At 42.1% G+C, this 14,198-nt stretch overlaps 1 protein-coding gene across 5 annotated transcripts in view; it reads left to right on the top strand.

Annotated features, from left to right (window-relative positions):
- Nucleotides 1–10,200, top strand: part of ST3GAL3 (ST3 beta-galactoside alpha-2,3-sialyltransferase 3) — a 154,555-nt gene extending 144,355 nt beyond the window's left edge. For all 5 annotated transcript variants that reach the window (XM_075287315.1, XM_075287316.1, XM_075287317.1 and 2 more), the window contains 3 exons: nucleotides 4,229–4,375; nucleotides 8,427–8,573; nucleotides 9,192–10,200. In XM_075287315.1, coding sequence (XP_075143416.1) covers nucleotides 4,229–4,375; nucleotides 8,427–8,573; nucleotides 9,192–9,281 — 384 coding nt within the window. In that variant the 3' untranslated portion in view covers nucleotides 9,282–10,200. The remainder of the gene's footprint in view (nucleotides 1–4,228; nucleotides 4,376–8,426; nucleotides 8,574–9,191) is intronic.
- The last annotated feature ends 3,998 nt before the right edge of the window (nucleotides 10,201–14,198 follow it).

Genomic DNA, 14,198 nt, shown 5'->3' with positions numbered 1-14,198 from the left:
ACAAACTTACCTAGTTCAGAAGTCAGTAAGATCACCCCAACGTGTCCATCTGCATAATGCTACATCACTTTAGTATAATAAGTAATAGTAAGTTATTGTAACCTGACGGGTCAGTAGAAACATTGGGGTAAATATATTAAGGCTGGCAAATTGTACAGCAGTCTTAATAAAAGGGATCAAGAGATGTCGCCTCTTCATATATTTGTTGGAGGTCCTGGCGCTAGAATGGTAATCCATGGCAGTATTCAGTTGTAGAGGGAATGATACTTTCCCCAGTATTGGTATAAACATAGTCTGAACTATGAAAGATTCACCAGATCTGTCATCCAGGAACAGATATTGTGATCATTCTCCTTTTTCCATGTACACAAACGTAATTGTTTTCATTATATTTTCAGCATTCATTTCTTTTGCCCATACACACATCCCTAGTTTTTTCTGATCGGTGTCTGGGCCATAGAATCTAAAGATTATGGAGCAGGTTCTATTCTTGTCCGTATTTGAAGCACGAACTCGCAGGTACTAGTGATGAAGTTTTTTCTGTGGATCTGTGATTTTGGATGACCTAATGATGCAATGCAGACTAAGGCTCAATCCACACCAGCGCTTGCTCTACGTTTAGGGTTTTCATCCCCAAATCTGCTTGACACGCTTTTCTGGGAGGAAAGCCATTGGACCCCATAGACTATAAACAGATTGGCTTTCCGGTTTTTGGGTTCCCTGACGGACCTCATGAATGGAAACCCAAATGATAGGAGGGGTTTAAGACAAAATAACAAAGTCTCCCTCTAAGGTCCCGTGCACACAATGTAACGTGGTGCTGATTCTGACACACAAACTCATGCCAGAGTCAGCGCTTCAAAACAGAATCCCTTTGACTTCAGTGGGTTCCGTCTTAAGCGCGCTACACATTGAAATCAATGGGAGGCTTTTTAAACCATTGATTTCAATGTGTTACGCACGTTAAACGGTTCCACTGAAGTCAATGGGATTCTGTTTTGAAGTGCTGACTCTAGCACGAGTTTACGTGTCAGAATCAGCGCCGCGTTACATCATGTGCATGGGCCCTAACACTGAGCAGTTTGTTCCGCCCGGTTTCTTCTCTAGAGCCCTCTCAGGCAGTTCAGACAGGAAAGCAAGCCAAAATGCCCAAATCTTTTTATGGCACTTGAAATGACTAAGAGGGCAAAGTGTATATAGGTTTCTCCATGGCCAGTCCTCTGTAAATACTGGAACACATTTACACCCACAATCCCACCGAGTGCAGGGATCAGCTGGACTTGCAGGTTTTAGGTTGAGGCTACCTATATGCAGTACAAACACACTCTTAGTGCACCTTCTATTACAGTCTCCAAATAGCCCCAGTCTTAAAGGGAAAGAATCCCCAGGTAATAGCCTATATTTTTTTTTATTAAGTTTCATTTTAAACATATCTTTAAAGAATATTTGGGGATTTAAAAAAAAAAATCCATATTATTATCCACATTTTTAAAAATTCCTAAAAATCCAACAGTTCTGACTGTGGCCACTAAGCCACGCAATATGCTGACCTTTCCTGTTTTCTATAGAAGAATTATTTTCAGCAGTCACCTCACTTACAGCACACTGATGGTCACAGCCATCATGTGTATATAGATAAGAGACAGAATCCACCAGTCACAATAGCTGATGCCACATCTTATCTCAATAGGGTCTGCTCCAGACCATTGTGTCCATGGCCCATGGTCCAGGAAACAGGCAGTCATGAACTATTTTAGGCTTATTGGCAAGACTTGGAATTGCAAGATTTTTTAGGATTATTTTAGATATAGTTAATTAAAAACAACATCACCAAAAATACTTTAAACATATATTTAATATAAAAATTATGTTTAAACAATAGGTCATTTATTTGCAACACTTAAACCTAAAGCAAGGTCTGAAAAGAAAACTGTTAAATGGGAGCAGACTGCCCCTGTAAGTTGCTCCTGTAAATTGCCCCTGTAAATTGCCCCTGTAAATTGCTCCTGTAAGTTGCCCCTGTAAGTTGCTCCTGTAAATTGCCCCTGTAAGTTGCTCCTGTAATTTGCCCCTGTAATTTGCTCCTGTAAGTTGCCCCTGTAAGTCGCCCGTGTAAGTCTACCACCTCAGGTTGCGTTGTGCTTTTATCAAACCCAAAGCAATCTCAATACCAGATAAAGAACAAAGATACCCACAAAAACTCAAAGCACCAACTAAGTATCAATGTATAAATAAAACAAAAAATTTTTTTGATTTTAAATCTAAATTTATTGTGTATTTATTGCGTTGTGCTTTTAGGCACACATCTGAAATAGCTGCCGACGGCCAACTATTTCTATTTTAAGGATGAAAATGATAGAACAGTAAAACCACCACCCGACGCTCCCATAGTCGAGGTTCATGCACCCAGACACTTTGGCTTTACTGACAACGTTCTTACCAGAAATGACTTTGCTGGTTTCCCAGCACTTTGTATAAGGATAGCAATCAGTGTGCAAGTACAGATGTGACTGACCCCCATGGACCAAACCTTTTATTATGTGGCAGCCCACATGGCCGGATGCTCGGTATTCTGCTGATATTTACAATGCACTAGACACGTTCACACCTCTTTCTTCCAGTACACACTTACTGGTGAACAGAAATGTTTATACTGGACCAGGGAGGAATCCGATTTCTGCATTACTAGAAGATGGATAAACCTAATAGCCACCTAACCAGCCAGAAAAAAGAACTAGGAAATATCTGTGACCTAAACTGAAATCAGTGTGAACAAACAAGCCATCACACCACAGCCAGCTTCTATCATGTGCCTTAAAGGACAAGTCCTAATTAAAGGGTGTGCACATTTTTGAAACTCATTTTTTATTCCTCCAATATCAAATTACAAAAAGCCTTACTTATAAATCAACTGTTTGTGTCCAGCGCTCCTCTGTAGTCTCCGATGATGTCTCGTGCTAGTCCACTCCCTGCATCTCATGTTCTTGAGAACCATAGTATATAGAAGAAACGGTAGAAGGCGCCGGCTGTCACATGACTGCGCAATCACATAACACAGGGTTTGTTTGTAGTCTGTGGCCAGGGAAACACATAGGTCTGCCTATGAACTGGAAAGCCAAAATTCAAGATGAATTGTAGCAATAAAATTTGTTTGGAAAAGTGGACATTTATGCTAAACCTGCACAGGAGGAATGTAAGAGCCAGGAATAACAGAAAATGTGGAATCAGAGGGGCAGCAGCACAGTTTGCAGCATGTGGCCCTTTTTACTTACAGGTCTTCAGTACCTTTCTATCAATAGTTCCTTGGCGTGTCTCGCAGCAGCGCCAGTGAGGTGTTGGTGGTCTTCAGGACCTTCAGGACTCTGTTATTGGAAACACTTTATAAACCTGCCATCTCCTACAATCCATTTTCTGCCATGAATTTGGCTTAAATGAAAAGGAAAACAACCAGTGAAGACGGAAGGCAAAGACGGTGTTTTGAGAAGCTGAGATCTTTCAAAGAACATTGCCAGTAAAGGAATGAAGAAAAAAAAAAAACTTGATTGAGGGATTCAAGATTCTTGTAAGATGCAGAAGTGCACAAGACTGACGGATGCAGAGGCCTCAGAATGAAGGAAGAGATCAGAGAGACACGTCAAAGCGATTCGCAGACTATTCTGTCTGAATCTGGACTGTGAACTTCCATATCTGTGACAGTCAGTCTTATATTAAGACTTTGAATCTCTATGAGCAAGTGCCAACCATCGATCCCAGCACACGCCCGGCCACTTGTCAGTCTTACAGTGATATATTAGTGAAGGCTTTTATTCCACTCATTTCATGTGTACGGAGTAACATTTATTCCTATATATGTGAATAGACTTTCTCTTTCAGTCTTTCCATGATGTACTCACATACTATAATATATTCTATGTTATATGTGAATACCTTGTGTGCCTAGTAACAGGTGACTCCTCTGCTTGTGTATTGTCTTGTACAATGAATGTCACCTTCTGTGTACGAGGTGATCAGTGACATCCACCCTACATTATACAGGAGGATTGACTTCAGCCCTAGACAGGTGAGCTGAGCGACAATCTCCTAGATTGAACATTTTCTGTAATGTAAGCTGGATGACTATGAAGTGTTGGATGTCAAGAGGATGTGTTTATTGAAGCTGCACATTTAGGGCCTAGATTTGGGGTACAATTTGCTTTTCTTGACACATTCTCTATCTTCTCTTATTCAGAGTGCTTCAGATGGGTTCTGGAAGTCAGTAGCCACTCGGGTGCCACGGGAGCCGAATGAGATTCGTATCCTCAACCCATACTTTATCCAAGAAGCTGCATTCAGTTTTATTGGGCTGCCATTCAACAATGGACTTATGGGCAGAGGGGTAAGAACCTGTACGGAATATAAGGAGAGCATAATCAGAAAAGAAAACTTGCCATATCTCAATGGCGATGACTTTGGGTGGACAATATATGTGAGTTAGGCAAGGTGCAGGTCACATCACCCATTGGCAGCAAAACCATGGTGGTAATAAATGCATTTACTTTATAAGTCTATAAAATTTGGTAAGAATGTTCTCCCATCTATTACAGTATGTTCCACATTTTTGTAGAAGCCTTTGCAGAAAGTTCTGGGTTCTGTATAGATGTTTTCATTCACTGATTTAGCAGTGATATTATTTGCCGCTTACCCCTCTCACATGTACCTATGGATGGACTGTTTAGGATATTCAGCAGTTATACTTTGATTCTGCTTCTTATGTATGTTAATTTGATACTCCAAGATGGCTCAGGACTGTTTGACAATTGGAATACACAATGGGATATGGATCACTCCTATGTAAGCTGTTATAAGTCTTTCCTCTGAGGTTTTCTTCTGATTTGCATCTTCCCCCAAGGCTGAAAACAAGAAATGGTGTCAGGAAGACAAACAGCAGAAGCAATGGTCAAATGATTTGACGTTGATTTTAGACAATGTAACAGATTTTATCTTGACCCCTAAGGGAGTAATGTGATGAGAATGAGGTTATCAAAAGGTCATTCTACCCTTTGGGCTGCATTTTTTTGGCCTCCTGATGGTGATGTGATTGGTATTGCAAATGTGACCACTGAGGCCAATAACTGGTATCACTGGTCACTTCAGCACTTCTGGCACCAGCACGCTGAATGCCCACATGGAGGACCAAAAATAGGTTTTTGGGTTTTTTTAATACCACCCCCGAGCTATCCCATGGTTTCCATTTGTCTTGCAAACCAGTTTAGGCTGAGGTCAAACATTGTGGGAAAGCTGTGTTTTTATTAAAGATTTTTCTGCCCTTTTTGGAGCCATAGCCAATGGAAGTGTTTCTCTCTTCTGATAAATCCAATCCTGGCTTTGGCTCAAAAATGACAACTAAATCTACAGCAAAAATGCAGCATTTCTGCAACGTTATTAATAGAATATTCACATGGAGCCGATAGACTGCAGATTCTGTGCCTGGATTTTGGGGACTGACAATTTTCACTATGGGTCCAACCTTTTGTAATGCATAGGATGAAATCTAAATACCTCATGGATAGAACAGGCTACTTTCCATTTGAAAGCTACGTGTTTGTTCCCCTGGAAGTGTGTGGTTGCTGCTGTGATAGCCTCATATAGAGGATGGCTTCTGTATAATTCCTGGAGATCGTCCAGTCCAGCAGCGGGGTTGCCATCTCATGTCCCTGGGAAGTATTCAATGAGATTATGGATCTGCTGCTTGGATAAGTGAATGAGATGGAGAGTTTGTTACGTGTCTTAAGCTCCCAAGCAGTGATTATCACCAGCTCTGCATTGTGACATATGGACCATTAATCTCTCCCGGCTGATTTAGTGTTTCCATCTGCTCAGTCTTCTCTGGTTTGGCCAGACCTCTGTGGACACTGAGGAATTAGGCAGAACCTCTCTTTCTTCTACACGTCAAGGTATTAAAAGGGAAATATCAGATGACAATAGTATATCATTATCCATAGGATCATTTGCAATCATTATGAGTATGTTGGTCCTTTGAGCATTTCTTTTATCCTCGGCCACAGAACATTATTGGCGTTCACATTGTAACCCAGCTGCCATTTGATATTATGACTATTTTGCTAAGGGAGAATGAGCCACCCGCAGCCAAGAACGTGTTGTAGAACTCTTCAGATCCATATGACTGGCAAACTTTGGTATATACATGAGGAGTCAAGTCGAGCCGTGTTATATCCATAAGAATAGAACTAATGAGTAATCTCATAATCATCCAGAAGGAGGTTTTCATGAGAATGGAAGTTCATGTTATTCTGCGGACTATATTGGCACTGGAGAATATAAATATCAGCCGGGATTTTCTTGTGAACATTGTACTGGTGCATTGATATCTCAGTAGTGATGCTGTATCAGATGTGCGTCCTCTCTCTCCATATATATATATATATATATATATATATATATATATATATATATATATATATATGCAGCCACAGCAGAAACCTCCAGCCGTGTGTAGGGATAGCAGGCACTGGTTCTGGAAGCAGTAGATTGCAGGCTGCAGGAAGCATTAGTCTGATGTGCATAAATTTGCAAGCCTGCTATAAGTAGTTGTCCTTGTGCTGGTGGGATACTATACTATACTACTATAAATTCAGCCTTCAGGAGCCACATACGTGACTATGTATGGAGCAGCTTAACTAATGTTATTATTGGAATTAATAACCGTGCTGTATCATAGACCAAACAGTGCTGAGGAGATGGTAGACCAAACCTCCAACTCCTCTTTTGCACAGCACTATGCAAACGTCAAAATCAACTCTGATTCCTTCATAAATGGCATGGTCAGAAGCTCCTCTGAGATTCCTCTGAATCATTAAAAAGTCAGTGACTGATGATGACCTATGAAAGTAAATCAGTGGCAATCTATGTATCCAATTAATTATAACGTTAAAAGTGGGATAATGTAACAATAATGAATCATTTTACTTTGAAACTGAAGTCGGCAACTTTTTTTCTGACTCTGACTCCACAGCCCTTAGACCAGGGGTCCTCAAACTATTTAAACAGTGGGCCGGAGGCAGAACAGGTCGCACAGACATCGGGAGCGGTGCCCTCCAATAGATAAAGTGAAGTGCGCTCCATGGCCTGGCCCGAGCTCCCCAGGAGCCTCATTATAAATGCACGCCTGCCGGCGTTGTCGGCGGGGCCAGACAGAAGTGCTTGACGGGCCGCATGTGGCCCTCGGGCCGCAATTTGAGGACCCCTGCCTTAGACCATGAAGATCATTTAGAATACCCATAACCAGAGAGTGACATTCCCAGTCATTTCCGGCTTTCTTTATATTTCCTCTTCCTTTTCAAACAATTCTTGACTTTGGCTCAAAAAAAAAAAAAAAAAAAAAATGCCGCAAAATGTGCAACAAAAAAAGCCGCTTTACTGCAACGAGGGGATTTAGCCTTCACGTCCTCTTGCTGAATATTTCCAGCAGGCCACTATTAATTTCTTGCATATTTCACTGGGGGACACAGCACCTTGAGTGTAGACCCAGCCACTAGGAGGTGGACACTAGGATAACGAAGGCTGTTGGCTCCGCCTACTCAGTCTATACCCTTTCACAGACCTTTGCACATGTTGTTCGGGTGGTTCGGCTCTACTTGTCTCTTACTGACCCTTTCCAGCGCTCAGACACTCTGTTTTTGCTCCCAGAGGGCCATCGCAAGGGCTTTCCTGCTTCCAAGGCCTCCTTCTCTAGATGGGTTTGGTCTGCCATTAAGCAGGCCTATGGATTTAGGGGTAAGGATCTGCCCTTCCGTGTGACGGTTCACTCCACTAGGGCTGTCGGTGCCTCCTGGGCTGTTCGGCATCAGGCTTCTGTTGCCCAGGTCTGCAAAGCTGCCACCTGGACTTTCAATTACAACTTCATGAAGTTCTATTAGATCTATTCCATGCCTTTGGCCGATGCCAGTTTGAATCGTAAGGTTCTGCAAGTGGCTGTGCATCAGACTGTTCACATGGCTGTCTGTTTTCCCTACCTCTGGGACTGCTTTAGGACATCCTATGGTGCTGTGTCCCCCAGCGAAATATGCCTGAAAATAGGATTTTTTTTGTACTCACCGTAAAATCCTTTTCTCGTTTTTTCACTGGGGACACAGATCCCTCCCTTTATTTTTTTTCTGCATGGGGTTTGCTTGTTTCTTCCTGAGTTTAGAACTTATTGGTGGTTTTTGGTTTTATATTCTTTTTTTGGACGTTCTCCTCCTGCTGCGGTACAAAACTGGCTTAGTGCACTGTCTGTGAGAGGACGGCCTTCACTATCCTAGTGTCCGCCTCCTAGTGGCTGGGTCTATACCCATGGTGCTGTGCTCCCCAGTGAAACAATGAGAAAAGGATTTTACAGTTAGTACAAAAAATCCCATTTTACCTTACTGTCTCTTATATACACACAGAACATCCCGACACTTGGAAGTGTGGCCATCACAATGGCATTACATAACTGTGACGAGGTGGCAGTAGCAGGATTTGGTTACGACATGAACCTTCCCAATGCTCCCCTCCACTACTATGAAACTATCAAGATGGCAGCCATAAAAGAGGTAAGAGTGAAAGATCTGTATTATTACATAAAAAGTAGAGTTAGAACATGTCAGTGTTACCATGTTGTCAGGGTTCTCCTCTATATGTGTTACTTAATGGCTGTAGTTCCTAGCAGAGTGTGCACAATTCTCAGCTTTAATAAAACCATCATATATAAAATCAGTTACAGGCATTGTCTCACCATAACAATGTCTTCTCTAACCACAGGTGCACTGCTGCTCCATTCAAAGTCTATGAGACTGACAAAGACATGCGAGCATTGTACCAAACTATGTCTGTCAGTGCCATAGAGACTGAATAGAGTGGACTAGAGCAAATATCTTCACATTCTTACAGAGGACACAAGATCTCCATTCTTGTGATGAGTGAGGACCCCAGTGGTGAAACACGTAGAATCAGTTGTCTACAGGCTTGTGGATAGGCATTAAGTTGTTATGGTGGGGCAACCCGTCTTCTTATGCTCTATTAGGGCATATGGACATCACATAGAGGGATGTCCCACTGAATACACCCTCCAGGACCTAGAGGAAACTGCTACTAAAAAATGTCAAAATCAACAGTCCATGTCAAAAATGAAAATGTGCAGCTGACACTTCCTGTTTGTTTCTAATTTTCAGTCTTGGACTCATAATATTCAGAAAGAGAAGGAATTCTTAAGGAAACTGGTGAAAGCACGTGTAATAAATGACCTCACTAGTGGCATCTGACCAGAGCAGCAGACTTATCCTGGACAATAGCCATTACCAGTGCTGTTTGCAGGAGCCCCATCCAACAGACAGGCGTGCATGCCATCAGGGGGCTGGATGTTCTGTGAGACAACTCAGCAACACACCCTGCTGCCATAGGAAGAGGAGGTAGTGACAATGGCTGCCTCCATATACAAAATCCTCTAAGAACTGTTTTTTTGTAGACATGACTTTATTACAGAAAGAAGGACCCTTGTGCCAAACGTACCTCTGGTTCAGGATGCGAGGTGCGAATGGTGAACCGCAAACATACATTTTGAATGTACAAAGTATTATTTTTAGATAAATTTTAAGCATGGGACGTTACTGCACAGGCGGCAGAGATATGGGCGCAGGACATGAATACATATGCAGACGATACACATACTGACATATCTTTGGCTGCTTCTCGCAGGTTCCTTCCCTTGTTAAGAGAAGAAAACACAACCGTCCGGAGTTGGGGCATTGTTGGTGCTGCTATTACGTAGATGGGCCAATATTCAGTCTATCTATATGTCTGTCTTTGAGTGTGTTATTATATGGGGTTCGGGTGGGTAACTTGTATAATTTTAGGTCATGGATCAGTGTTAGAATTTCGCCATTGATCAGTGTTTGAATACTTTGCACCAAGAGCAGCGGTTAACCCTGTGTGCTTGGTTTGTTCTCAGCCCTAATGGTTACAAGGGCAGAAAGCATGATCTGAGCCCAGGCCCGGCTGCTGTACTAACATATATGTAAATGTGACTCACAAACACATCAGCAATACATTTCATATCATCAAAAACCTGGTTTGGGCCAGCACAAGACACTCTAAGCTGTGTCCTTATTGAGAGGTGGGATCGTTTCCACTAAGAGCTGGAGAAAGGTCCTGCAACAGGATTATCATTAAACTCCATTTTGTGCCGGAAACTCTGCATTTGGCTGATTTTTTTGCATTGTTGTATTTATTTGTAGTCATAACATTGTATTACTTATTCTATATTAATTATGAGTTGCATCCTGTATTATACTCCAGAGCTGCGCTCACTATTCTGCTGGTGCAGTCACTGTGTACATACATTACATTACTTATCCTGTATTATACTCCAGAGCTGCGCTCACTATTCTGCTGGTACAGTCACTGTGTACATACATTATATTACTTATCCTGTATTATACTCCAGAGCTGCGCTCACTATTCTGCTGGTGCAGTCACTGTGTACATACATTACATTACTTATCCTGTATTATACTCCAGAGCTGCGCTCACTATTCTGCTGGTGCAGTCACTGTGTACATACATTACATTACTTATCCTGTATTATACTCCAGAGCTGCGCTCACTATTCTGCTGGTACAGTCACTGTGTACATACATTACATTACTTATCCTGTATTATACTCCAGAGCTGCGCTCACTATTCTGCTGGTGCAGTCACTGTGTACATACATTACATTACTTATCCTGTATTATACTCCAGAGCTGCGCTCACTATTCTGCTGGTACAGTCACTGTGTACATACATTACATTACTTATCCTGTATTATACTCCAGAGCTGCGCTCACTATTCTGCTGGTACAGTCACTGTGTACATACATTACATTACTTATCCTGTATTATACTCCAGAGCTGCGCTCACTATTCTGCTGGTGCAGTCACTATGTACATACATTACACTACTTACATGCTTTAACCATGCTTGCTTTTACTTTTTATCTGAGTTTAGAAGCATTGCTACACATGATATAGGTATAGTGGACCGCTCCTGGCTACGTCTCCTGACAACCTCATATCCATGCATGCTCAAATCCACCAGTTTAAATAAGATACAGAAATTGAGGCATTTCTATGGGCAAACTAATCTTGATGAAATTAAAAATGTGTTAAATGGTCCATCCTTCTTTCAGGGTACAAAACTGCCTGATGGTTGACCCCCAACAATATCAGTAATTTCAGCCTACATCAAAGCAAACCTTTCAGCAAAATTTTCTATCCTATGTCTTATGTAAGGGCAGAATATTACAGGGATGGTTTTGTACTACTAGAAGTCAAAATGGCAGAGATAAAGTGCCCCGTGCTGAAGGGACACCCCAGACACAGTTTAGGAGCCTGCTGTATTTATAGAGCACTCTTCTTCATCTCTCCATCATTCTCCACACTGATCATATGTAAAGTAGAAGCGGGAACAGCTCACAAAGACCCTGGACTCAGAAACTAAGATGCCGCTACATTCTTTTACAACTGCTTAGCACATTTGTCTCTCTTTAGCTAATAGTGTTATGGACCTGTAGCTGTTATTAATGGATTATCTTATCTTATCTTATTTACTGCCCTTACATAAAATGGTGCAACAGAGAAACTCCTTTCTATTTTTGTTACCATCTAAATGCAGTGTACACCTGTAAAATACAGAAGAATTTCCATACACAATGTACAGTACAGGCAACCAATGGCATTTGTTACCTATAGGAGACACAAAACTTTCTAATGTGGATGTGCTATTGTATTCTGGCCGCTACAATATCTTACATGCTCTACTGTGTATATATAACGTTGAGATACTTGATATCAAAGTGGCAGGAGCTGTATAAACTTACATGCTGCAGTGTGGGACTTTGGCGTCACAAGGACATTCTTGTTTGAACCATAATGTAAATCTTACATATAGGTAAATGAGGTTTACTTCCAGCTGCCAGCTTGTTTATTGCATGTTCATTGGCCTGCTGTTTGTACCGGCTGGCTGTCACTACATTGTACGGGTTATTGGAGCAGACGTGACAGAGCTGTCCAGTGTATGCTGCCCTTTCATACAGGTAGGTAGTTTGGAATCACAATATATTCGCCCCTCGAAGGGAATACCAGCAGCAGTAACACTGCTTCAAGTCAGAAAGAGGACAAGTCTAGAACTGTTGTCAGTGTGATCAACCTTAACCTACATAAGGTTCCTGCTCTCCAGAAATGATTAGCACATACTGAAAACCATCCATAACCTGTATTTTATCTGCTTTATAAATCTACGATGTCTCAAAGGAGCAGGAAGCATCTGAAAATATAACTCAGTTATTGAGCCACGTGACTGTGGATGTTTTGAATATTAAGAGTAAAGAACTTTTTGCTTTCAGCTAAGGCAAAGAAAGCCCAAAGAATGAATTGTCTATTGAATCAAGCTGAATATTCCATTTGAGAAAACAATGACGAGACTCAAGCTTTAATCCAAACTGGCTTTAAAGGGGTATTCCAATATACAAAATTATTTTTAAATCTGTAGATAATTAAAAGTTAAACATTTTTGCAAATATAAGTAATTAAACATTTTGCAGAGTTTTAAAGATTTTCTCTAAATATCTTGTGGTCAGTCTGTTGTCTTGTTGTGGTCAGTCTGGTTGCCAGTGGATACGACCACGAATGCAGGAACTTTTTAAGGTCAGAAAATCAGCCATGACGTCCTTATTGTGGCCGAGATCTCTTCTGATACATGTAGTGTCCTTGTCTGATATCCCAGCTACAATAAGACAATCATGGCTGGTTCCTGACAAGACCCAGACCATAGAAAGTGTCTGCATTAGTGGTCGTATCCATGGCAACCGATCAAAATAACAGACTGACACAACTAAGAAAGTTAGAGAAAATCTTTAAAACTTTACAAAATGTTTAATTACTAGAGATGAGCGAACACTGTTCGGAACAGCACGCTCCCACAGAAATGAATGGAAGCGGCCGGCACGCGGGTGGTTAAGCGGCCGGCCGCCGGCAAAGTCTGCGTGCCAGGTGCTTCCATTCATTTCTATGGGAGCGTGCTGTTCGGATCGGCTGATCCATCATCTCTATTACCGTATTTTTCGGACTATAAGACGCAGGTTTTAGAGGAGGAAAATAGGGAAAAAAAAATTTGAAGCAAAAAATGGTAAAATATTTAATATATGGGAGTTGTAGTTTTGCAACAGCTGCAAGGCCACATTGACAGGTGACCCTGCAGCTGTACGGGGATGCATAGAGTGGGTTTTTTTGCGGGGCCAGAAGTACTTTTTAGTTATACCATTTTGGGGAATATCTATTGCTTAGATCACCTTGTATTGAAAAAAAACCCGGTGGTTTATGACATATGATTTTCTACTTTTATATATATATTCTAGGGACAGGAGGTGATTTAGAACTTTTATTTTTCATATTTTTAAAGTTTTTTGGTTTTTTTTTTACTATTTTATTCCCCCCCCGGGGGCTTGAACCTGCGGTCACTTGATTGCAAGTCCCATAGACGGCAATACAAGTGTATTGCCGTCTATGGGACATTCTGTCTATTAGTATTACGGCTGGTCATAGAGACCAGCCGCAATACTAATATAGCAGTGACAGGCCTGGGAGCCTCATTAGGCTCCCGGCTGTCACCCGGACAGGTCGGCTCCTGCGATATCGCCGCGCAGGAGCCGGCCTGCAACTCTACAGGTACGGGGCCGGTGGGGACCGGCCCCGGGGGAAAAGAGGCCGCTGACAGACTGCAGACCCGGCATCTAGAGAGTACTAGAGAGGCGGATGCCGGGGAGGGATAGACGCCGGGGCCTGAGACATCGCTACGATCCTTTGCCCTGCCTGAAGCCAGCGGCGGGGGGACGGAGGAGTGGAATAGCATCACTCCTCCCGCTGCTGGCTTCAGGCAGGGCAGAGGATCGTAGCGATGTCTCAGGCCCCGGCGTCTATCCCTCCCCGGCATCCGCCTCTCTATTACGGCGGGTGCCAGGCCAGGCACATTCAGACTATAAGACGCACCCTTCTTTTCCCCAAAAATTTTGGGGAAAAAAAGTGCGTCTTATAGTCCGAAAAATACGGTAATTACTTATATTTGCAAAAATGTTTAACTTTTAATTATCTACAAATATAGATACAATCATGTACAAGGGAGACCCCTTTAAGGAAGAAGATCC

Source organism: Leptodactylus fuscus, chromosome 9 (genome assembly GCF_031893055.1).
Source record: "Leptodactylus fuscus isolate aLepFus1 chromosome 9, aLepFus1.hap2, whole genome shotgun sequence".
Taxonomy (NCBI): domain Eukaryota; kingdom Metazoa; phylum Chordata; class Amphibia; order Anura; family Leptodactylidae; genus Leptodactylus; species Leptodactylus fuscus.
The sequence above is the reverse complement of the archived record's forward strand: the minus strand, read 5'-3'. Positions and strand labels throughout refer to the sequence as shown.